The sequence below is a fragment of the Trematomus bernacchii genome, unplaced genomic scaffold (assembly GCF_902827165.1).
Source record: "Trematomus bernacchii unplaced genomic scaffold, fTreBer1.1, whole genome shotgun sequence".
Lineage (NCBI taxonomy): Eukaryota > Metazoa > Chordata > Actinopteri > Perciformes > Nototheniidae > Trematomus > Trematomus bernacchii.
This window is the reverse complement of record NW_022987998.1, coordinates 674,820-700,808: the sequence shown is the minus strand read 5'-3', so window position 1 is coordinate 700,808 and position 25,989 is coordinate 674,820. Positions and strand designations below refer to the sequence as shown.

General features: G+C 42.3%; 1 protein-coding gene across 1 annotated transcript in view; it reads left to right on the top strand.

Moving 5' to 3' along the window:
- Nucleotides 1–1,843: 1,843 nt before the first annotated feature.
- Nucleotides 1,844–25,989, top strand: part of znf507 (zinc finger protein 507) — a 32,878-nt gene continuing 8,732 nt past the window's right edge. The window contains exons 1-5 of the mRNA XM_034117219.1: nt 1,844–1,990; nt 4,073–6,361; nt 10,621–10,738; nt 11,713–11,821; nt 18,380–18,484. Of these exons, the coding sequence (XP_033973110.1) occupies nt 4,076–6,361; nt 10,621–10,738; nt 11,713–11,821; nt 18,380–18,484 (2,618 nt within the window). The 5' untranslated portion in view covers nt 1,844–1,990; nt 4,073–4,075. The remainder of the gene's footprint in view (nt 1,991–4,072; nt 6,362–10,620; nt 10,739–11,712; nt 11,822–18,379; nt 18,485–25,989) is intronic.

Here is a 25,989-nt window from a genome sequence, read left to right as displayed (position 1 = left end):
AGGAAAGTGTGCAAAAGTATCCTTCTGTTGCACACCTCTTGACAACAAGTGTGCACGTTCTGCTCCTCTTTATCCTCCTCCTTTATGCAGTTTCACTTTGTGTCACTAGGTGGCAGTATTAGACAAAAGGTTATACATTAAATGAAGTACATGGCATACAGAGGCCTTGACACCTGTAATGCACTAGTGATTACCATACATGTACACAAACTTCAACAAATAACGCCATTACAGATCAGTTAATAGACCCACCTGTCTTTTAGGCACAATATTATGTCATCTACTTCCTGCTATAACTTTCCTTTCTGGACCACGTGGAACTATGTGGACTTACATAAGCGCTGACCATTGATCATAACATAGTTAATGTTTATAAGACTGTTAATGATCAGCTAAATAAGAGCATGTCTCTGCATCCTGTTGGCTTCTTGGTTTCAAGTATTACAGTCATTTTCATTGCTCGGCTCTTACGTGTACTTTCATTCTCTGTCAGTGTAACAAAAATAATATGATGGAAGATTAAAACAAGGCACTCATTTGTAAATGTATTGAAAATGAAATATAAATATATCAAGCTAGTGTTTGTGAATTTGGCCTGCTCAACCAAAGTTCATCATTACTTTTCAATTTACCATTTAAGAAAAAACGCTGTTTACTACTTACAGTTGAGTTAACCTTTATTACTATGATGATGAATCCCATTGTCCTCATTAACTGAAAACGTGTGCCAGTCAGTGGTGATCGTTTTCAGCCCAATCACAACCTTAAAACCGATAAATGCAATACAACTTACCCAAAGCATAACCTCCCCAGAAAATAGTTTAAAATGGTAAAACCATAAATTTCATACGCCATACAAAACACATCGTTTTTTGCTGGTTTATTTTTTATTCTGGAGTTCCAATAGGCTTTGAAAATAATTAGGCATAACTTTAGATATCACATGAGGTGGACAGAAAGTGGGCTAGCTCTGCTCTCTTTTTTTTCTTTAGGTCCTTCTTCAACATTTTATTCACCATTAGCTTTGTATTTTCCCACTTTTATAACTTCACATGTGCATTTTTCATTCAGTTTCATCTCTATTTTCCTAAACAAGATATTAGGGTTGTTTTGTTGTTTTTTCACTTTTATTGTCATTACACAGTACAGGTACTATGTAACGAAATGGTTTCTCTGCATTTGACCCATCCTAGTGTTAGGAGCAGTGGGCTGCCATTATGAACGGCGCCCGTTTTTAATTATTATATCATTAAAGTTATATACACAACTTAATTTCTTAACCTAAGAAAAAACAGCTCGATTGTTGCATGCTAACGTTTATAGGCCATGCAGCTTTATTAGGGGAGGACATAGAAGGGGTGCATTTACAAATAAAATGTATAGAAAAAACTACACCCAAAGCTTAATTAGGGCATTTTAAGTAAAGTCCATTAAGAAAGCTATTCACTTTTGAAAAAACTCACTGCTCGATAATAATTTGAAATTGTACCAATAATTAAGAGCATAAATCTTACTTGGTTACATTATTCCTCATTTTAATTGTGTCTGTTTTATTCGCAATGGCAATACTGGGCACTTTATTTGTACAATTTCACTCAAACCCCTCAAAGCCATGACACATTGTTTGAAAAATCCTTGATTTGATTTAATCTTGCTCCAAATGATACTTGATTACTATCTGTGTATACATTGTATGTCTGATTTTGTAGCCTACCTGCGCAGTAGAGGATAATCATTTCGGAAACGTAATAATTTCCTTGTTTGAAAACACGACGCGGTGTTTTACGAGCAGAACTTGAAGGTAGCACCAGGGAACCTGTCATTCAGCGGTCCGCGTTGGTCACCTGACCAAACTCCAGGTCACGTGACTGATATTCCATCCTCGCCATTTTGCAATGTGGGAGAAAGGGAGGCCACTTTTTATGGCTGACGAATAAAACAAAGCAGTTTTATGTGTTGAGGACAAAGAGCGTCGAGCCTTTCCGTGTCAGTGAGTATATCTTTATTAAAAACAGAGCCACGCGCTTCTGCGTCACACATTAACTGAAAACACAGTAAAAATGCCCTTGTACTTGTGTGTGTTGGTGCTAGCAACGTGTGTGGACTCGTGTGTGTGTCTGTGTGTGTGGGTGTGTTTGAACAGCAGGCTATGAAGCTAACTGTGAAGCTAATAGTGTTTCCTGTTTACTTAAATGTATTTTTTCATGTTGAACTGGCTTGATTGTCGTAGCAGCATTAGCATGTCAGCTAACAGTAGCCAGTACATTTAGCCTAGTTGCTACTCGAGGTTTCTGTAGGAGCTGTCCTCCTAATTCTACAGGGGACTGAGAGTGGATGAAATATTTTTAGATTCTGACATAACAGGTGCTCATCTGAAACCGGCTGAACCTCATGAGAGTCCAGAGAGGCTGAACTGACCACAAAGTGAACCATATGAACCACAGGTGGCCTAGCTTTTATCTCCACAAGTGACACACTTTGTTATCTGACTATAAGTTGTTAATTTAGTTTAAGATGCTTTGATGAGGGCGTTTCCAATAAAAGTGCTATTCAGAGGTGGAATAAGTACATATGTTGTACTTAAGTAAAAGTAAAATATACCAGAGTGTATGAATACTCTGTTAAAAGTAAAAGTCCTGTATTCAAAATGTTACTCAAGTAAAAGTACCAAAGTATTGATCTCTAAATAAACTTAAATAACCAAAAGTAAAAGTACTACTCGTTATGCAGATTGCCCCATTTCAGAATCATAGCGTGTGTTTTCATTATAATCCTTGATGTATTAATTTGTTTATCAAACTTGTACATGTGGAACTTTTATTACTGCTTGGTAGCATGTGAATTTATTCCAGGTGTAACTAAGGTCTTATTTAAGAGTTGATTATATGTTTTTTATATTTATTAATCCATATCGGCAAAGTAACTATGTAGGTACTATGTAAGTGTAGTGGAGTAAAAGTACAATATTTACCTCTGAATTGTAGTGGAGTAGAATGTAGCAATGTAGCATAAAATGGAAATACTAAAGTACCTCATCATTTTACTTAAGTACAGTACTTGAGTAAATGTACATTCGCTCACATATTTCTGAATGAAGCTGGATGATAGCTTCATAACAACTCTTGCATGTGGTTACCCTTCTCTGAATGTGTATCCTTCCTACTGTTTTGATCATCATACAGAAGCAGAAGTAGGAAAAGAGGAAGGCAGTTTGAGGTTAAAAAGTGAGAAGGAGGGAAGTTTTGGATTCACAGATAAAAGGAATTTAACCACAGGAGTTGTGACACTTTCCCTCAAGCTGAGATGTAAACAGATGCACATGTTTGCAAGGACAGCGTTTATCTTAAATGAGTTAAGCCATCACGCTTATCAAGTCTTTTGTGTTACTTCCCTTTTATAAACAGCCAACTCCCTCACTAAATACTGTAAAATAGAAAAATGAAGAAAAAATACATCTTATTTTCTTAACCCCTTCTAGTATTGACCTAATGGAACAAAAAATATGAGGTTATCATGAGGTTGTTAACATCGCAGTTTATCAGTGGATGTTTGCTGGAACTGTTTGTAAACAGCGTGTTTCCTGACGGACACACACAGCGTGACTCCGGTCAGGTAGAGACCGGTCTCCAGTCAGCACCGATGCAGACTCGCTGTTTGAGGGCTTGATAACCCACTCCCCCTCCACACCGCTCCACACTCGTTGGTTTGGAACAGCACTTAATGTGGCGGACCCTCCGCGCGAACGCGCAAATGGGCAAATGGAGAGGTAGTGTGGAGGGGGAGGTTTGGGATTGGGCCCAAGTGTCAGAAAACACAACCCTCTCTCTTTTCCTCCATACCCAAATCTCTAAAAACGGGGCTGCAACGGAGCTACAATATATTATTCAAATATAGCATGATAGGTCCACTTTAAATTGTTTGTGTGAGTTTAAATGTCAGATATAAATCTGAAGGGATTTTTTAAATAATGTGTTCATACATTTCAGTATATAAATCTGTTTTAAATCTAGTGCACAATCTATAACTCCAAGCAGTTAACAAAGTCATGTATTTCTCCCCTGCTGTCTGCCAGGTCATGGAGGAGGTCAGCAATGCTGTACTCATCACACACTCCTCCTCCACCACCTGTTCCTCCTCCGCTCCGTCAGCACTGGGATCTCTCTCTCAGCCCGTAGCCCAGCATGCTGTGGAGGAAGACGCCTCCCAGAGTCTTCAGCAGAAACGAGCGGCAGATTCTCTAATCCAGGTCATCGAGAAGCTCAGCAAAATCGTGGAGAAGCGGCCCCAGCGTCGCTGCACCATGGCGGGACAGAAAAGAGGTGGAGGGGGAGGAGGTGAGGAGGGGGCGAGAGGGAGCAGAGGTGGCTCTCCTTTAAAGAAAGTTAAGAGAAACTGTAAGGTGCAGGATAACGCAGAAGAGATGCGAATAGAAGGTGACCGTAACAACAACATCACATTAATGGAGGCATCAAACAACCCCAACAGTGGCGACCACAAACGGACGGTGACCTGCTATCAGTGCAGCCTGTGCCCCTACCTCTCCCAGACACTGCCTATGCTGAAAGAGCACCTTAAGCACCACAACGAGCAGCACAGTGACCTTATCCTCATGTGCTCCGAGTGTCGCTTCACCTCTAGAGACCAGGGGCAGCTGGAGGCCCACGTCAGGCTGCACTTCGACAACGGAGGAAACCTGACGAGCAATTTGTCTGATACCTACAGCGAGGGCAAGGAGGAGGTTTTAAGAACGCAGGATGGGGACTGGAACGATAGTAGCCCATTGGACGGTTCAAAAGAGCTCCCGCAGAAGAAGAAGTGGTATAGCTTCGAGGAGTATGGGCTGTATCGCTGTCTGATCTGCAGCTATGTTTGCAGCCAGCAGAGAATGCTCAAAACTCACGCCTGGAAGCATGCCGGCTTGGTGGATTGTTCTTACCCAATCTTCGAGGGTGAAGATACCGCAAGGAAAGAGTCCCAGCCTGCACCTAACAGTGCTGCAACCAGAGAGGAAATAGTCTTTCTTTCACCAGTTCCTCAAGATAAAAGCCTCCAAAAGCTGCCCACTGCCTTCAAGCTCCAGCTCTGCGAGCCAATGAATGCTGAGAATAAACATGACGCGTTGAATCGTCCAGTTTCCGATCTCAAAGAAAGTTTGAAAATGGAAGAGGAGGGAAGCGTGTACCCTATCAAAGAGGAGCCCATGGTAGAGGTGCAGGTGACGACGGAGGCAGACGCCAAGGTGGAGATCGATAATCACCACAACAGCGCTTTCGTCACAGACAGCTTACTGTCATCGGCACAGAAGATCATCAACAGCAGTCCCAACAGTGCCGGACACATCAACGTGATCGTGGAACGCCTTCCTTCAGCTGAGGATTCCGTCATGGTGACTAACCCGCTTCTTCTTAGCCCGCACGTGGACAGGGAGAAGAACTCATTGGATGCGAATGAGGAGCGGGGCCATGTGGGAGCTGCAAAGGGTGAAGTAGTGTCTAGCTGCATTCTGGGTAGCACTCCTGACAGCATACCTTTAGTAGCAGATATTAAACCGTCTGTTGCTGTGGGTAGTGACTCTCCACGGGATGAAAACATTCCCCCAGCTGTTCGAAAGAGGACACATTCTGAGTCCCTGCGTCTGCACTCTCTGGCGGCTGAGGTCCTGGTAGCTATGCCTATGAGGACCACTGAGCCCCCCCCCTCCAGCACAAAGGTAAGTCTTAGGACCAGCACAGCCCAGACACAGAGCCCCAACCAGAAGTGGGTAGAGATGACAACAGCCGGTCAGAGGACTTCTGACGCGGAGACGACTGCAGCTCTGTTGGACTTAGAGCTTCACGGCGAGGCCAGAGAAGAAGAATTGGGGTCCTTGTGCCTGGGGGAGGGAGACGAGGAGGGCCCTGCCACTAAAGCGGGAATCAGCCTGTCATTGCTAACCGTCATCGAGAGACTCCGAGAACGCTCGGACGAGAACGCCTCCGACGAGGATATCTTAAAGGAGCTTCAGGACAACGCTCAGTTCCATAACGGAGCTGTGGAGAGTGTGGTGACAGGAAACGGAGCGGGGAGCTACATGTGTAGCATTCCCGGAATGGACGGGTTGGTGGCAAGTTCTGACGGGGGACTGGTGGACTACATCCCCGGAAATGAAAGGCCGTACAGGTGCCGCCTGTGTCGCTACAGCAGCGGCAATAAGGGGTACATCAAACAGCACCTCCGGGTGCACAGGCAGAGACAGCCCTATCAGTGTCCCATCTGCGAGCACATCGCCTCAGACAGCAAGGACCTGGAGAGCCACATGATCCACCACTGCAAGACCAGGATGTACCAGTGCAAGCAGTGCCCAGATGCCTTCCACTACAAGGTGAGGAGACAACGCTCACACACAGCTTTTCATTTGTTCGATTATATAATAGTATATTATAATGTTTAGCGTTATAGAAGCCATTGAAACAGCTGATGTTGTACTCTGAATTGGCCTCCCAGGTCTTCATTATAGTAAATAGAAAGAGATGCCCTATCCTGTGTGGGGACATTCTTTATGTATTTCCAGAAAAAAATTGAACACTGGCTTAGGCTAGAACTGTGTAGATATTTCCAAAAACCTGCAGTTTGTACATTTACTCATTTAATTTCCATTTCTTAATGAGTTTGGGGCTTTTGGTTAATGGAAAGAAACAGATTGGATGGGTTTTAGGAACTTATTTTGGTCATTTTACCACAATAAGTTGTAGAAAAGTTAGCGCTGACTTCCTACACATCATTCAGAATACTAATATAGCGTTAAAAAAATTAATCTGAAAAATATAAGTGTAATGGCATTCTGAGCAGATTCTAACTGTGTGTCCCAATGGCTAGCTAATCGCCGTCGCTCTGCGCTCGTATAACACGTACTGCTTACGAAAGCATAATGCCCACCCTCTGGTTCCCATTCAGGTTGACACTGTCAGCTGTTGATAGCAGTTTAAGTGCTTCTAACCACTCCCATGTTTGCTTGTGATGTCAGAGGAGAGAGCCGTGCACTCTGAATGTCGTATATAGCAGGGGTTTTCACAGGGTCCTTCTCAGGTCGATTAAATGGAATCCTTGCGTCCCTCACTTGCGTCGTTTCCCTGCGTTTAGTCCCTCCCACCAGGGAAGCATGGAGAGACGCAAGGAAACCACGAGAAGCAGGGAAATGAGTTTTAAGAGCAATGGGACGTCCTTTCCTCCGGAGCGTCACGTGAAGCGACGTCCGTTTGTGATGACGCCGCACAGCTGTTCTTCTGACAGCAGCTCTGTCCCCGTTATTTTCACAAACACCCCCGCCTCTGTTAGTACACATTTACTGACACAAACATTTGTATCATCTGTTGTAGACCTAAATACATTAAATAAAATAAGAACTCATTCTCAAAAAAGATAAACGCCATTCTTAAAATGTTTAAACGAACAATAGTTAGATTAATATTGATTAGAGTGCACAATAGAAATAAAATAATTCAGAGAAGAAAAAGAGATATGTTATCTATCAAAACCCAGTTAGATTAACATTCATTGGATTGCACACTTAGTTTGTTTGTGTGGATATGTAGCAAATTAACATGTTAAATAGCACTTAATGACTGACTGAATGGAAATGACAATAAATGAAAATGTAAAACGAAAAAGCGATCATGAAAATGTTTCCAATAAATGAATAAAATAATTTCTGACCACTTTGTTGTTCAGATATATCACATATTTGTAACTGAATGATACATTAATTGAAACAAAACACAGTATAAACTGAGGAGTGAGTCCCGTGAGTTTCATGTGTTTTCTTCACTCTGCTGGGAAACTGCTCTCATGTCAAGAAGCATCAGATCAGTGGATGCGCTGCATCGTCCAATCAGTGAGCGATACACAGTAAGGGGGCGGGGCGAGTGGCTGAGGATTTCACCGGAGGATGGTCTGGTGGTTCCTCGGTTATCGCTCCTCCATTATCGCTCCTCGCTCCTCGCTCCTCGATCCTCGGTCCTCCGGCAGAAATAAGAGCCATGGGACGCTACTCAAGATGGCGCAGACAAATCAACTTCCGGTGATACCGAGGACCGAGGACAGAGGAAATGAAAATAGTCGACCTGAGAAGGACCCAAAGTGTGGGAAGATGAGCCTCCCCTCAGAGAACATAAGAACAGCGGAACCCCCCGCCCAATTATTATTGCTATTATTATTATTATTGTTGTTGTTGTTGCTATAATGCAGGGGTATTATGATCCAGTGGAAAGTCCTTACCTACTGGCCTAGTTAAATCAAAGTGGTTACTTTTTTTGGGCTGGGCAGTGTAGTTTTACACACCGTCTTATTTGACTTTCTCACGACCTAAAACAGTTTTTTGGGGGCAGACCCCCACAAAGAAAAAAATATAAATTTACACACGTAAGGTCATCATCTTAACAGTTTGTTATGCTCATCGAGTCATCCGTGAGCAGAGCATCAAGTTGGCATGCCTATAACAGCTGAATGCGGCGATTACCATGTTGTTCAGCAAAACGCTTCACAGACTTATTAAGATCTAAAGCTTTAGTGCGTTTTGATTCAATGCTGAGTACAGCCAAACTTGACAGTCTCTTCTCTGTCATTGTAGACCGCAAATACCTCATTCCTTCCGTGTACTTGGGTCTGAATGCGCCGTCCCGTTCAAATGAAATCGCCGCCAATCACATTTCCTCGCTCGCGCCAGGGCTGGGGGAGGGGTTACAAGGCGGCTCGCGTCTTGTGCTGCATTCACTTGCACTCGGACATTAGGGATTTTCTCTCATAAATGTCCGATGAGCCACAACTTTTATTTCAAAACAAAGCTGACGTTTTCTGCCAGACGCCGTCTCCTCTTTCACTTTAGGTAACTTCACTAAAAATCGATCCATGTTGCCGCTCGCATAAAGTTGGCTGAAGTTATCTAGCTAGATTTCACTGTTTCTCTTTATTTTTTTCTCACGCTGCGCCGCCCCTGAAGCTCTCTGGCGCCCCCCAGGGGAGGCGCGCCTCACACTTTGAAAACCGCTGGTATAGCACCAATTGCCAAGCAGTGGTAAATCTGCAGATACCAGGTGGAACAATAATATGTAGACAGCATCAATTTGTTTTATATTTTGATGGATATTTTACTGTAACCTTTTCTGTTTATGTTAATATATTTATTTCATTATATATTTTTATTGCACTTTTTAAATGAATTTGATATATTTTAAATTTATTTTATATTTTTATTACATTTTTATTTTATTTCATTCTAAAATGCAGCAACTGTCACTAAACCAGTGGTTCTCAAACTTTTTCTGTCAGGCCCCCCCTTTGGAGAAAAAAAAAAGTCGGGCCCCCCCAATACAAATAGTCAGGCTCAGTGGCGGCGCCAGAGATTTATTTTGGGGGTGCTGTGGGGTAGCTTGACGTTTCATAGAGGGTGCTCAAACATTTAGGGTTTCCCATTAATGTACCGGGCGCTACAGTTGAATTTTCTACTGCAACACTCTCCACGCAAATACAGTGTACCCGCGACTGTTACAATGAAGGCTCGATAATCAGCTCACGGCATATAGGTGTAAGCAGGGGTAAAGTGCTATTTTTATAGGTGGTGTGTGGACCTCACATAGGGAAAAGCTCCCCCGGGAAGATTTTTTTTTAAATATTGAAGTTAAACGCATCAATCTGGTGCACTTTGAGAGCAAAATGAACACCCATATGAAACAGAACTGTAAACAGATTTACTTTTTCTTTATGGATATTTTACAAATCACCCTTTTAAACTTTATTCTTGTTTTACTGTCATATAGTATTTCATACCTGTTTTTCATTTATTCTCTTATTTTTTTATAACTATAATGATCATATAAACGTGTGCCTCGGAAATAATTGTTTACATTAATGGTGACCAAAACATTTGAGACCCACTGAGATAACACTGAGAGAGTCCTTTAGCTCACTGAGTCTCTCTGACAGGAGAAGACTCTCCTCCACTTTGTTGTTGAAAAAACTCCTTATATCCGTTAGCGTAGCTCGCTAGCACCAGAAGCTAACAACAACGATCTCCGGTACCGGTGCGCTCTCTCTCTCTCGCTCGTGCACACAAAATGGCTCGTTCCACACACACACAGAGCCGAGCTTTAATGAAACACAGAGACCCAGACGTAATAGTACTGTACTGTATCATATTATTCTCGAATCAATAATTCTTTTAATTATGATTTTATTTATTTTTTAATCTTTTTTTTATTTTTATTTTTATTTTTAATAACCATTTTTCCTCCTGGTCTCTCGCGCCCCCCACTTTGAGAACCACTGCACTAAACCAACATTTCCCCTGGGATAAATAAAGTATTCTGATTTATTTAAAACCAGGGAAAGGCCATATTGTGTTTCTAAAATCAATCTCATTATTGATATATTATGGATACATATTGCCCAGCTGTGTGAGGACTATTCGATAGAATACAGAGGCAAAATCAAATGTTTTCGATAAATGGGGAAACCATTATGAATTATCATGTTTTGTCTGTATTTAATTTTCCTCGTCTCAAGTGGCCAGCCTCATAAGTTTGCAGTTGGCTAGTTGACAGCATGTACTGCCATCTCATGCTGGATATGTGTATTTCCCTTTCCTAGAGTCAGTTAAGGAGCCATGAGAGGGAGCAGCACAGCTTCAGCGAGGACATGTCCGGCCTCACCCCCGTCACTGAAACTGTCTCCATGGTGGAGGACGCTGAGCGGGTCACAGATGATGGTAAGATCTGCTTTCCTAACCCCATTATGTGTTAGGATGGTAAGAAATGATTACAATATTCGGATATAAATGGATGCCCATCTGACCGTTGAGGCCCACATTAAACAGCTGTGCAAGAACTCCTTTTATCACCTCAGGAACATCGCCAAACTCCGCCCCACACTCACTCTGTCTGATGCCGAAAAGCTGGTCCACGCCTTTGTCTCCTCCAGGCTGGACTACGGCAATGCACTCCTCATCGGGATCCCTAACAAAAGCATCCAGAAGCTCCAATACATTCAGAACAGCGCTGCTAGGATCCTGATGAGGGTGCGCAAATATGACCACATCACCCCCATCCTTAAAGCTCCCCGTAGAACTGAGGATCGAATTCAAGGTCTCCGTCCTCACCCACCAGTGTGTCCATGGAACTGCCCCTCCCTACCTCAAGGAACTCCTCACCCCCCATACCTCCTTGCGGACCACCCGCTCCAGCAACTCCAACTTCCTCAAACCCCCCAGGACTAAGCTCCGTACTATGGAAGACCGGGCCTTCTGCTCGGCTGCTCCCAGTCTGTGGAACGCTCTCCCCGACCACATGAGAGCACCACAGACCGTGGAGGCTTTTAAAAAAGGCCTCAAAACCCATCTCTTCAAAAGAGCCTTTGACTAGACCTTCTTACCACCCTTTTATTTTATTTTATTTCTATTTAAAAAAAAAAAAAAAATTGTATTGCTTTTTATTAATTCTACCGTGTTGTGTAATGTTTATTTATACTGTTCATGCTCACTGCTTGTAGCACTTCGGGATTGAAGTGCTTTATAAATGGAACCCATTATTATTATTATTATTATTATTATTATTATTATATATTTCAATCATTTCATGACACAAACCAGTTTGCCCTCCATGCAACTTTTCCTTGTGTTGCCACATGCTTTGTGTCACTGTTTTCAGACATTTTTATTTTTAAATGAATTGTCCTCTCTTACAGAATGTGGTGTGCAGAAGATGTATAAGTGTGATGTGTGCGACTACACCAGCTCCACTTATGTCGGCGTGAGGAACCACCGTCGGATTCATAACTCTGACAAGCCTTATCGGTGAGTTGTTAACAAAAATGCACCACTAAATGCAAGTAATAAAAAAACAAAAACATTAACAGTTATGAAATGTCTACATTTCCTGAAGGTAGTCTTAAATGTTTAAAGGTCCCATGTCATGGCCATTTCTACTGATCATAATTCCATTGTTGAGGTCTACTAGAATAGATTTACATTGTTCAATGTTCCAAAATCACATTGGTTTTCTCATACAGCATCTCTGTATAGTATGTGTATTCACTCTCTGTCCTACACGCCTTGTAGGGGCCCCCTCTCCCTTTATGTGTTACAATGGCGTTTGTTAGCAACCAGAAAAGGCCACCAGTAATGACAAACAGATGAGAATGCTGCGTGGGGTCTGGGTGCCGTGTTGGCGGGACGTTGCGGGGCTCGCTGCTCCGCCCTTTGAGGATCGAGGAGTGGACAGTGTGAGCTGGAATACTGGTGTCGTTTCCTGGTTGCTGCGTGGGGTCTGCGAGACAGCGAGACACTGCGGAACTCAGCCTGAGCGCACACACACACACACACACACACACACACACACACACACACTCACAGCCAGGCTGTTCGCCACACACTCACAGCCTGAGAAAAGATAAGGGTGAGTGTGTGTGCCGGCAAAACTCCGCGGAGTAGCACGGCTGAGAAAAGTTAAGGCTGAGTGTGTGTGTGTGTGAGGAGCTCCACGGATTGGTAGTTTTTGTAACAAAGGTTAGTGAGAGACAATACATTTAACATTGTGATTTTTCCATGTAATGTAAAGCAATGACATAAAACATGCCCTTAGTAATCAATTATATTGGCTAGCGCTCCAACACATTGTACGTGATAGGCTAAAGGACAGGACATCTCTAAGCGGTTGACCAATCACAACAGAGCCGGCCAGCTAACCAATCAGAACAGACTGGGCTCTGGTTTGAGACAGAGGGTGAAAAGAGGTGCTGCAGCACAGGCAGTATGAGAAGAATAAAGATATTTTTGAACTTTAAAGCATGGAGACATGTCACTGTAGAGACACTAAGTACAAATATGAATCTGAAAATGACAAGAATATGTCCTCTTTGAAATGCATTTGTATTTACTTTATCACAGTTCTGGCTGTGATGCATATGATATTATGACCTATTGTGCCACCTCCTGGTCACTGGCCTGTACAACAATATACAAACTTAGAAAACATTTAAGTAGATCCTCGGACACTGCTAGGGCACAACAGGCAAACTAACAGCTTTGCCGTCCATCCTAATCTTGAGGTGGCGCCTTTATATTTGGCGTTTAGACATGTCTTAACTCAAGGAATATATATTTATGACCAGCCTAATTAAATACGCATAGAGGGGGAGAGTTTGGCAGAACTGACGGTGAAGCTGTTTTGTAATGACAGTTTGTTTTCTCGGCCAAGCTTTTAATTAAACCTTCAGTATTGTAAGACATCAATTCGGGGGGTTATGAGTTGGTTGGTGGTCTTGGCACTTTTTGCTTCTGTAACAACTTTCCACTCTTTGCCGTACTTGCATGAACAGTTGTTGTTTAGACTAATCACGCCCCAGCCTCTGACCTACAAGACTTTAGGTTTTTGGTGCGGGTTGAGAAGATAGTCAGTTCGAGTTTAACCAGTTTTCTGGGTTGAAAGCTGACACTGCTGCAGTGGAAACACGAAAAAGGGTTCACAATCACCGGTTCCAAACCTGCCCTGTTACCACCTTGGTGGAAAAGGGGTATCAAGACACAAAAACACTAGTATGGACAAGAACACACATTGAAAAGCCACCGTCCTCCCTCTGTAACACTAACTAGACGAATGTATTTCAATCTCAAATCAATGGAGACACCCAGGTGGAGCAGCGTTCCCTTATTTGGAGCCAAACTGACTTTAATCCCGCAACCAGAAAATGTAGAAAATAATATGTAGTAAAACAACATAGAATCAATTCAGGGAGAGTTGATTGCAAGACAGCATACCTCCATTATTTATACAGCTTCAAATAACTCCACATTCACAAGCTACACGATGACTCCATGACTGTTTTACCCTTTGCTAATCGAAAACGGCGAGGGAATGGAGAATGTTTTGGCGTTCGAGTTGGGAGAATCTGTGCGTTTTAATATGTCGGAACTGGTTTGAAATTGAAGCTGCCATCAGAAATCACTCCCAGAGTTGAGTCATGCGTACACAGCTGTTTATAGGCAGATTCTGTGTGTGTGCAAGAGAAATAAGACCATGTAAATTATTAAGTACCCATGTAACAAGAACATGAACATTATAAATAATTTATCAAATACTCAAACTTCATCTACTCGATGATTTTCAGTTTTTCCACTGGCGTAAAGCATACAGTATATAGTAGGGATGTGCATCTCGATACGATACCAACGATACGATACATTAACGATACATTTGAAACACCAGGCGATACGATACGATACGTTTCACCCCTGTTGCGATACAGTTCGATACGATTTGATTCAACATTATGCGATACGGGGCGATACGATGCGATTCAACACGATGCAAAATAATGATACTTCAATATGGTACGACAGAGGATTTTTGTTTTATTCCTTATATGCAGCAAATCATAGATTAACAAAAAAGTGCTTTACATATTTGGTTCTCTCTACTAGTACTGCACATCCCATCATGCTGTTTCTTTTTTACCTTTTTTACCGTAAAACTCTCCAGAGTACAGTACAATTGTATAACACCTCACAGTTAAACAATCTAAGGATGCATTGCCCATGATTAACAATGTGCAAATAACAACTACCATAGTGCAATGCCCATACAACTGCTGACTGATGTGCTTAACACTCATTCATAGGCTAACTCACCAGTGAGCAGAAAGCAGTGGTTTCTATAGGAACAATAAAGAAAATAACCTTTCACAAACAGGTATTTCATAACTGCTTACAATTGTAAGGAAGACATTTAAACTATTATTGGCAGTCACAGGCTGCTGTAAACTAAACACCACTCTCTCTGACAGAACACCTCACTGAGTGATTTAACTCGTATGTCTTACTTTCAGGTTTCTCTTTTCAGCCGCAGACCCCATGTCGCCTCTTTATGTGCGTCGCTAAGTTCATCGTACTACTTGTGTACTTTAAAGCGGCACGGCATCGTTTACAATTTGCGAGCGATTCTTCAAGTTGTCCTTCTTTCTTGAAAAATCCGAAGTGTTGCCAAACGTTTGATTTGTAGGTATTTTTCGGTGCGCTGTGTTTCACTTTCTCCTCGACTTCCATGTTTGTTGATAACTGAGACTCTCGGCCTCCGTAGTGGCGAAGCAAAGATCGTCTCTGCTGAGTGCTGACAGGATGAGGGATATTATATGAATGAATCGTTTTTTTACCAATGCAAAGACGCTACAATCAATGCATCGCGAGTTCAATTCAAACTGTAGCCGATGTGCACTCTTTCAACCGGTGCACTCGCATCTTGAACGTTTATGCCGGTGCACCGATGCGAATCGGTGAATCTTAACATCCCTAGTATATAGGGAGTTATCAGTTTTGTATATATTAGTTTTAATTTTGTGATTTGAAATTGGTCTTCATAGTATCTAAACTTCCTAAATGTCACAAATACAATGAATTCTTATGTGTTTTACTTAACAATATACTTAAACCTGGGCTCCATTTATTGTTGCTACAGGACATAGTACTGTGTTATTACAATATTTATTGTAATATTCAAATCTGCAGTTGGCATTAGTTCCAATAGACGTTATTGTAGCTTCGACCTTGTATGACTTTTATTCTTTCTACTTAAAAAGTTTTACATTTTTTGAGTTTTATACAACAAAAAGTGTTTTTGCACTCATTCTCTGAATTATTGTTTAAATATGTTAATGATATTTGCTGAAATTACCCATGACATTTAGCTACTGTATAAGGATGGCACATTAGTGATGAAGACATTATTTTGTCTTTTTAGTGTGGCTGATTGCATATTTTTGGGGGACTGATTGCATTTTTTAATCTGTTGCAAATGAGTTATGAACTTTACATACATCTGTGTTAATTATCCTGCACACATTATCCTGCCTCTTTAGACTACACTGAGTTCTGCTGTCCAGTTTGATTTCTCTTACGCATATTAGAAGTACATTTCATGTGTTTCTAAAAATGTTGGCTCTATCTTTAATTGGTTTCCGTGTTCCTGTGTAGTAGTGTTTGTTAGTGAATATTGCATTTTTATATTTTAGCTCCTATTTTAGGCAGAGTAAGATAACCAAGTAGTTGTCAGTCTGTCTGAGATGCACTTGTCATTTCAGAAATGTCCATTAGATGGCAGTACACACCTGCTGATGCTGAGCCAAGCACAGAGCTCCCTGTAGACTCAGACGCACTCTGGGTGTTTCTCAATGTCGAGTAAAGCTGCTCCAGAGCCACTATTTCAAGCACGTCATCGAGTGCCGCCGAAGTACTGTTCCAATGTCCAGCATACTTGGAATTCTACCGAGCCCGGCGTCCTTCGTTTGGAGAAATTTCAAGGCTGCACATGTGTAGACTCCGCCGTCTTAAAATCCCCACAATGCTTTGCGCACGGACCAATTTCACAAAATCTGTGGCGGAAAATGTAAGGCGGGGCCTCTCATATGACGCACACCTGCACACTTGCTCGCCTGTTCCACTCTTCGTTTTCCGAATGCCAGGAAGTATTCTTGCCTCGCTTCTGAAGCAAGTGACTCGGAAGACATGTGCTACCAAGCTAGCGTACTCAACATTGAGAAACACCCCCGGACCCTTTTCAAAACTGACCCCAACAACCACCCGCTCTGTGACCGAGTGAACTCCTCCAAATGTTATCAGTAACCCAGTCTAAGGATCAAAATATGAAAGTAATGTAACCTGATTACTCTCCGTCAATTCTGAATTACCTAAATATCAAAGTATATAATACAGGCAATAATACAGGCCTATGGATTCCATATTAAATGATAAACTGGGTCTACAGAATAGTGTAGTTATCAAATGCTGTTGATGCTAATTGAATAAATGAATTAAAAGCATGGTATTTTTGATTGCCAAATCAGGTGTCCACCAACAGCATTTAAAGAATGAAAGTAGTGTAAATGAATGAATTAAAGGCCACGATAATGCACTGGAAGATAAGCTATAGTTTTACTTGAAACTTAGACTGAGGGAAGATTTGTGTTTTAATGTGTAAGAATAACTTCCTGTTTGACGGTTAAAGAACTTCCTGTTGGAGACAACGCCCACTCTCCACTTGTACTGCTGCGCAGTACGTCTTGTAAACTGATTAACTTGTCGTGAACACATGAGCTTGTGTATGCCAGTATGTTGCAACATGCATTTGATGGAATTTGAGTCAAATGCACATTTTAATTGTAATACTAATTGTGTCTGTTGGCAGTTTACATGTTAATATCATTACAATAGGACACACAGACTGGTCTCATGTACATCGCTTAATATTTGTTATTTACAGCAAAGAGTGCAGAAATGTGCATTACGATTATGTTCCACTGCACTGAAGCGCCATTAGTATTCATTCCTCTCCACCTCGGAAATCAAATGCCAAAACATTTCCATTTAAAGTGCTCGCTGTGTTGTGTAACTGTGCTGTAAAAATGCCAGAAACTTTGCTCTTTTTAGCGTGAGACAAACTTTCAAAATCTGCCAGGTTGTAAGAATCATAAGCTTTCACTCCCTTAATGCATTAAGATGTAAAAAGAGAATATCACATTCTACTGAAAATGTGTCTGACACTGTTTGGGCTGTTTGTATATGCCTATAATAATTAGAGGTACATAACATCATTTCCAGTGATGTGTTTTAGTGATGGTGCAGTAAGTAAATACTGCAAACACTACGCGGTTTAACTTCGCACACTGCGCAAGTGTTCACATTTTACATGAATGATGATTTGTCTTTAATCTGATTGAAATGTAATAAAACTCAAACGTAACCACATGGAACACAAATACGTTTTTTTATGAGGTCGAAGCAATTCACTTGTATTTAAAATTATCCACAGTACAATAAAAACATTATAAAAAGATTAATCAAACATATTTCTGTATATATATATATATATATATATATATATATATATATATATATATATATTAGGCATTGATCCCATTTAGTCTAAAATAAAATGAATCTAACAATGACTAATGAAACACAATGCTGTAAGTCTGTTTGCAATTACTTGATTTTTATTGTTTTTGTTGATTAAATGCATATTTTTATTGTTCCAGCCCCAGTAACTCTCCCATGATTAGGTGCAACTTTTTGTTTTCTCTGACTTCATTTACGCACTGTAAGTGGCCGTGAGTTGAGTGTGGTGAGTTCTCTGCAGACCTTGTACATTATGTGTCTCGAAGCAACTAAAAAAGCCAGTTTCTTCTCCCAACTGAGACACCCAAAGTGGAAAATGTTTCGGATCTATTGTTTTCCTTTAAGTGGCATTCCTTCTGTCTTGCCTAAATCCCTTCTCTCCCCTTCAGGCTATGAGTGTAAAAGCACAACATGACCTCAGAGGGCGTCCTGTTAAACTCCATGTTCTCTCATCTCTCCTTTCTCCAGGTGCTGTAGCTGTGAGTTTGCCACCACCAACATGAACAGTCTGAAGAGCCACATGAGGAGACACCCCCAGGAGCACCAGGCCGTGCAGCTGCTGGAGCAGTACAGGTGAGAGAATCCTGCAGGACCCCCGAGGTGGGAATGAAGAGCTGTGCCCGGCCCAGAGAAGCTGAGGTTATCAGAGTCTCTGGGGTGAGCACTTTGTGTCGCATGGTCCCAGCAGCCTGTGAAGGAATGGGCTTCTATTTGGCAGGGGAGAAAGTGATGGGGAGTAAATACTCTCTCTGTCATCCTTAAAATGTACCTTGACCAAGCCCCTGGTTGGTGATTTCCACTTCACTAAAACACTCATCCGTACCGTAGGTGTAGAATGCCCATGTTTCCATGCATTAGAAAATACACTCTGTTAAGGGCACTCATGAGTAAGTAAGAGGACTTGAGAGAGTGTTAAAAGTGGGCCAAATTGAAGCAGTAAGTCCAGACTTACAGGTACCTGTAAAAGTAATTCAACTTTTGGAAACTGTCAATATTTGGTTTATCCAATCTTAATAATAATAATAGATTACTTTTGTTATCGCTTTTACTGTACAGGTGCTCAAAGTCGCTTTACAGAGATAGTGACAAGAAAAGAACAACAAATAAATATAGTTAAAGTCAAATTTAAAATCAAGCAATACAAAAGCAATCACACATTAAAAGCCAGATTGAAGAGGTGAGTTTTTGTGAGTTTTTTGAAGGTGGTGAGGTCAGTGCAGTCTCTGATAGGTTGTGGGAGTGAGTTCCAGAGGGAGGGGGCAGCGACGGAGAAGGCTCTGTCCCCCCAGGTCCGGTGATTGATGCGGGTGGGGATGGATAGGAGGTTGGCTTCTGATGAGCGGAGGCAGCGGGAGGGGGTGTGGTGGTGCAGCAGGTCTGTGAGGTAGGGGGGGAGCCTGGTTGTTGAGGGCTTTGTGAGTAATGAGGAGGACTTTGAAGTCGATTCTTTGACGGACGGGGAGCCAGTGGAGGTTCTGGAGGACGGGATTGATGTGGTCTCGGGAGCGGGTGTGGGTGAGAAGGCGGGCAGCAGAGTTCTGGATATGTTGTATGATTGTAGTTTATTGAGGAGGTTGGATGGTATACCGTAGAGCAGGGGTTTTCAAAGTGTGGGAAGATGAGCCTCCCCTCAGAGAACATAAGAACAGCCGCGCCCCCCCCCCCTCCCAATTATTATTGCTATTATTATTGTTGTTGTTGCTATAATGCAGGGGTATTATTATCCAGTGGAATGCCCTTACCTACTGGCCTAGTTAAATCAAAGTGGTTACTTTTTTTTGGCTGGGCAGTGTAGTTTTACACACCGTCTTATTTGACTTTCTCACGACTTAAAACTGTTTTTTGGGGGCAGACCCCCACAAAGAAAAAATATATTTACACACGTAAGGTCATCATCTTAACAGTTTTTTATGCTCATCGAGTCATCCGTGAGCAGAGCATCAAGTTGTCATGCCTATAACAGCTGAATGCGGCGATTACCATCTTGTTCAGCAAAACGCCTCATTAAGATCTAAAGCTTTAGTGCGTTTTGATTCAATGCTGAGTACAGCCAAACTTGAAAATGCTTCTCTTTCTGCGCCGTCCCGTTCAAAAGAAATCGCCGCCAATCACATTTCCATGCTCGCGCCAGGGCTGGGGGAGGGGTTACAAGGCTTGTGCTGCATTCACTTGTACTCTGACATTAGGGATTTTCTCTCATAAATGTCCGATGAGCCACAACTTTTATTTCAAAACAAAGCTGCCAACTGGGGTGGCAGCTGGGGTGGCAAGGCTATTTTTAGGGTGGCAGTTGCCACCCCATGCCACCCCGGTAGATCCGCCCCTGCTTGACCGGTACTTGCTTTTGATCAAAGTCAATGCGGAAAACCCGCACCAGTGTTAATTTCGTCAACGAAAACTATGACGAAAAATGTTCGTCAACGACCTTTTTTATATGCAGTTCATGCTTCATTTGTGTTTCTGGATCAACAGAGCTTTCCAGCAGACAGGTGTCAATGTGTCGGAAAAACAAAGCGGGGGGGATTACAGACTCCTCTCCTACAGGGGAAAGCTTTGGAGACCTGGTGTGAAAAATTCTCGCCCCCACTTTGTCAAGGTGTGAATGGCTTCTCACAAAAGGAGACTGTGTCAATGCATTCACACCGAGGAGAGAAAGGAAGAAGAAGAGGAGAGACAAAAGACACATTCACATACTGTAGAGCAGAAAATAAACTTATGCCCCGGCTCCACGGGGACGAAAACGGGTTGAATCCGCATATTTCTCATGCGTATAGCCCTCTAAGCTCGACGACGCCGTAAGGGAAACGTAGAAACAGACCCCGCAAACGACAACGGGTCCAAAGGTGGATAGATCTGGGAACGGAGCGCTCTGGGGGGTCCAACGGGGCGTGTGGTCGCCTATACGGTCATCCGTTTCATAGCCCCGCCTCTCCCCGCCTCTCCCCACCTCTCCCCACCTCTTTGCGTACCCCGCATCATTGCTGATGTGTTTCGTTAACAACAATAGCTATTTTAATTACCTCTCAAACTACCTAAACTAGTTATAAATATGTTTATTTTTACTGTCGAGTCATCATTACTGGATCAGCTGCTGCATGAGACAGACACTGACGCTGTGAGAAGAGAGGAAAAAGAGACAGAATCCGTGTATTTTATGATTATATATCATTATATCGTCGTTATTCATTTGTTTTAAAGCTCAATAAATAACAAAGAAGACCTTTGACCGGCACTTTTATAATTTTGTCCGGAAGATTTAAACTTTAACACACGTTGACTGGCGAAAAACTCTGCCCGGATCCCTTGGCCCCCACCGCGGAGAATAAACAGAAGTGCAGCCATGACAACCATTCTTCTTCGCTGCTTTTGTGGAGGAAGTTGCTGCTTTTGGTGGAGGAAGTTACAGCGCCACGTACAGGCTCGGCATATGTACTGCAGCTTTTCCAGCGGTTGGATGTAAACGGAGCCGTCTCGTGGAGCTTGACACAATCCGGTGTATATTGCGTGGGGACGGAAGGTTTTTTGCGGTTGCATTTGCGTTACTCCGATGCGTTTTGCCGTTTTCGTCCCCGTGGAGCCGGGGCCTTAACGTCTCAACATCCTTAAATCTGCAGTAGAAGTGTGTATGATGGTGTAACTGCTATGTAGCGTGCAGCCTGTCAGTGTGTCTTTAACAAGAACAGCTGCAGGGCAACACAATTTACCAAAGATTTGTGGTGTCTAGGTCTTCTGTGGAATGGCATATGTCACAATATGTCATTTTCTGCCACTAGGGGTTTGTTCATCAAAAACATTGGCAAAGACGAATTCTGGTGGCATTGTAAAGTAGTGGTTGATCACGGGAGTATGTTATTGCAATCAGCTGAATTTATATTAATAAAAAAAGACAGATTGTTCAAAGGTATCTACAATTCTTGGAAAGCTTTGGGGTAATGTAAGCATTTATTCCGTTTTATGATTCAATTATTATTCTGGGCACAAAGTAACACTAAACAATAACAAGGTGTAAGAGATGGGAGACAAACCTTTCACTGCAATTTAAGATAATTTTTCATTAAAAAGATTGCTTTAAATTGTATAAATCTGAAGGACTAAAAAAGATAGCTTTTAAAAACATATATTATTTGATACAGAAGAGACACATCTTTAATCCCAAGGCTGAGTGAAGAATAATAGTGCAATATTTTACAAATCCACTTGTTTGCTTTACTGCAGAGAGTAAGAAGAAAGATGAACACCACTCTCATGTCTTACAGTAAAAATGAACCTGCAGTTTAGCCTAGTTTAACATTAATACTAAAAACAGCAAGCATGGCTGTGTGTTGTCGTCACTGAGAGGCTGCCAGGCAACCAGCAGAGACTGTTAGACCACAAGTTGTTTTTATTACACTTTGGTATGTGTACAGATTAAACAAACCAGTGTTAATTTGTGAGCTTTTCAGAGGCTGGTAAACTTCCTTAAATCTCCATTTAATGTTAAACACACAGATCACTCTGAACTCTCACTCAGACGAGACGATGACGAGCTGAAAATAGATTCTTGATAACGAAAACTATGACGAAATGTATATTTAGTTTTTGTTGACGAGACGAGACGAGACGAGACGGGACTAAGGTGTTAATGGTGGACTATCGGACATTCAAAATGCAGGGTATTTCCCCCCAAGTGTCCATCTTGTCTGTCAAAATGCATCTTACGTTTCTAACTTGCAATATCATTATTTCCGCTCTCTTCACTCCAGAAGAGCGATCTCCTCTCTGTGTGCGGGGGGCGGGGCCTAACAGACACGCTGCAGCGGACACAGAGATCTGCCGGGGACGGAGCGTTCAGAGAGTATAGAGACACTCTACAAGGCTCGATGTGGAAAAAGCTTGTTTGCCATTAGTGTTTTCGCGTTAGCGCGTTGACACGAGTAGAGTAGTCTGTCCAAACAGCCGGCCAAAAGGCGTCATATTCAGTCGGAGAAATGCACAATTTTCGACTTCCTTAACTCGTAGCTCTGTTGCGCCAATTACGAGTAACCTTATCACATCAGGTGCGCAGAGGTGGGAGAAGTACTCAGATCTTTTAGTTAAGTAAAAATACCATAGTGTATGAATACTCTGTTACAGTAAAAGTCCTGCATTCAAAATGTTCCTCAAGTAAAAGTGTAAAAGTAGTCGTTGTGCAGATTGGTCCATTTCAGAATAATATATATATGATATGTTTTATAATGATTGATCATGAAAGTGTTCTCAAAGCTGGTAAAGGTGCAGCTAGTTTGAAGGACTTTGTATACTGCAGGGTAACTTGTGAATTTACTCCAGGTGGAACTAAAGTCTGATTTAAGAGTTCATTATATTTCACATCATTCATCCACATCTGTGAAGTAACTAAAGGTATTAAATACATGTAGTGGAGTAGAAGTACATAATTTACCTCTGAACTGTAGTGGAGTAGAAGTACTAAGTAGCAAAACATTTAAATGTAAAGTACAAGTACCTCAACATTTTACTCAAGTACAGTACAATATAATAACATAATTATACATATTTTATTTATTTATTTCACATGTACATAAAGCAATGTTAATTCGGTTAACAATTTGTTTAGTTTTTCCCTTTAAAAAATAACAAAAAGTACCTACAAGAATACCGTTAAAGTACCGGATCGATAAGCAGTTTCGATAAGAGTAGTAGTACCGTTAAAAACCTTAGCGATACCCATCCCTAGATATTACACAAGTAAAGTGTTAAGAGAATGAAATGTTGCTTTACGAATTTCAACACTTGATGCTGTCACCTTGATTCCAATTTCAGATACCTGTATTTGCCTAACTGAATTAGTTTAAAGAGAGAAAACATTTTGACTAAAAGTTGACTAAAACGTTTTGAGTTTTCGTCGACTAAAACTAGACTATAACTACGAAGGATAGGAATGACTAAAATGTGACTAAAACTAATAACCATTTTCGTCTAAAGATAAAGACTAAGACTAAATCAAAAACAGCTGCCAAGATTAACACTGACCCGCACTCACACAGGTAGGCGGAGGTGAAGGGAATGAGCACTTTTACAGCCTTTTTGGCAAGGTGGGGGAACTCGGTCTCCACAGACCATGGATGTATAATAAGAACTGGATACAGCGTGGGAGGCGGGGCCTCGTTCATTCCTATGAGAGTTGCTCATTGGCGCATGAAGACAAAATGGCCCAACTTTTGAGAGAGAGAAACGTCACGAAAGTATTCAAATAATCACATAATCCGTTCTTATTGTGCATCCATGGGTAAAGGTAAAACTCATGTAGTACTGAACACGTCACATGAACGTGCCGGGTGGCGCGGTCCCGTGGGTTAGATCCACGTTCATAATGCAGAGGAAAAGAACTCTTAGAATAACGTTATTAGCACATTTTACAACTTGAGGACCGAATGTTTTTAATAAGGGCTATACAAATGTTCATACTGGGTAGTTTATTTAGTTTAAAACAAATTATCCAACGATTTACAGACGTCTCTTTCCCAATGTTAGTCAATGGGAAAAAGTATTTCCGGGCCCAGCGACTGATACGGAAGTGTAGTACCGCTGTTTGGCCACAACAAATATTTTCCTTAGAGTCCGGCGCACTTCCTGGGGGCTTGCCACAGACAGCCAAAAGTGTGCAAGTGACGTTTTCTGCCAGACACTGGCCGTTTCTCAATGTCGGGTATACCTGCTGCAGAGACACTATTTCAAGTATACTACGTCATCGAGTGGCGCCAAATGCTGGGCATTTAACATGCATTCAAACAGTCCTTCGGCGCCACTCGATGACGTAGTATACTTGAAATAGTGGCTCTGCAGCAGGTTTACTCGGCATTGAGAAACGGCCACCGTCTACTCTCTCACTTTAGGTAACTTCACAAAAAATCGATCCATCGCTCGCATAAAGTTAGCTGAAGTTAACTAGCTAGATTTCACTGTTTCTCGTTATTTTTTTCTCACGCTGTGCCTCCCCTGAAGCTCTCTGGCGCCCCCCCGGGGAGGCGCGCCTCACACTTTGAAAACCGCTGCCGTAGAGGATGCTATTGCAGTAGTCGAGTCGTGATGAATGCATGAATCAGGGTTTCAGCAGCAGAGGAGGAGAGTGATGGGCGGAGGCGGGCAATGTTTTTGAGGTGGAAAAAGGCAGTCCTGGTGATGTGATTTATGTGGTGATTGAATTTGAGCTGACTGTCGAAGATGACTCCGAGGTTGCGGATGTGAGGGGTGGATAGAGTGTTGCCGTCAAGGGTGAAGTTGAAATTCTGGATGGTTTTAGTTCGGGATGGGGGGGCCGATGATGTCTGATTTGGCACTGTTCAGTTGAAGATAGTTTGTTTGCATCCATGCTTTTATTTCTGAGAGACAGTTGGTGAGTGTGGAGTGTGTTGTGGGGGTGATGGTTTTTGTTGAGATATAAAGTTGGATGTCATCGGCGTATTAGTGAAATTGAAGGTTGTGGCGACGAATGATTTTGCCAAGGGGGAGCATGTAAAGGATAAAGAGGAGGGGACAAAGCAGGTGCAGATGTTGATAAACTGATCGGTTTGTCGGTGAGGTAGGGTTAATTTGAGTGATGATTCCAGGCAGGACAGCAGGATGGTGTGGTTGATGGTGTCGAATGCTGCGGTGAGGTCAAGGAGGATGAGGAGAGGAGGAGGTCATTTGTGATTTTGAGAAGAGCTGTTTCGGTGCTGTGTTTTGATCGGAAACCTGGCTCAAAGAGGTCATTGGAGCTGAGGTGGGATTTTAGTTATGAGGCAATGACACGTTCAAGTATTTTTGACAGAAAGGGGAGATTTGAGATGGGCCGGAGGTTGGACATGATGTCAGGTGTGAGTCCAGGTCTTTTGAGAATGGGTGTGACAGCAGCCAGTTTGAGAGAGGGGGGAACTGATCCAGATCTGAGGGAGGAGTTAATGATGGTGGCGATGAGTTTTGGAGGGCATTGGGTCAAGTGTGCAGGTGGAGTTAATTCCAGTCATGAAGTCGGACAGTTGCATGGGGGTCACAGGGGAGAAGTGGGACAGGGGCTGTGAGGTGAAAGGGGGGGAGCCAGGAAGGGAGGTGGGGGGTGC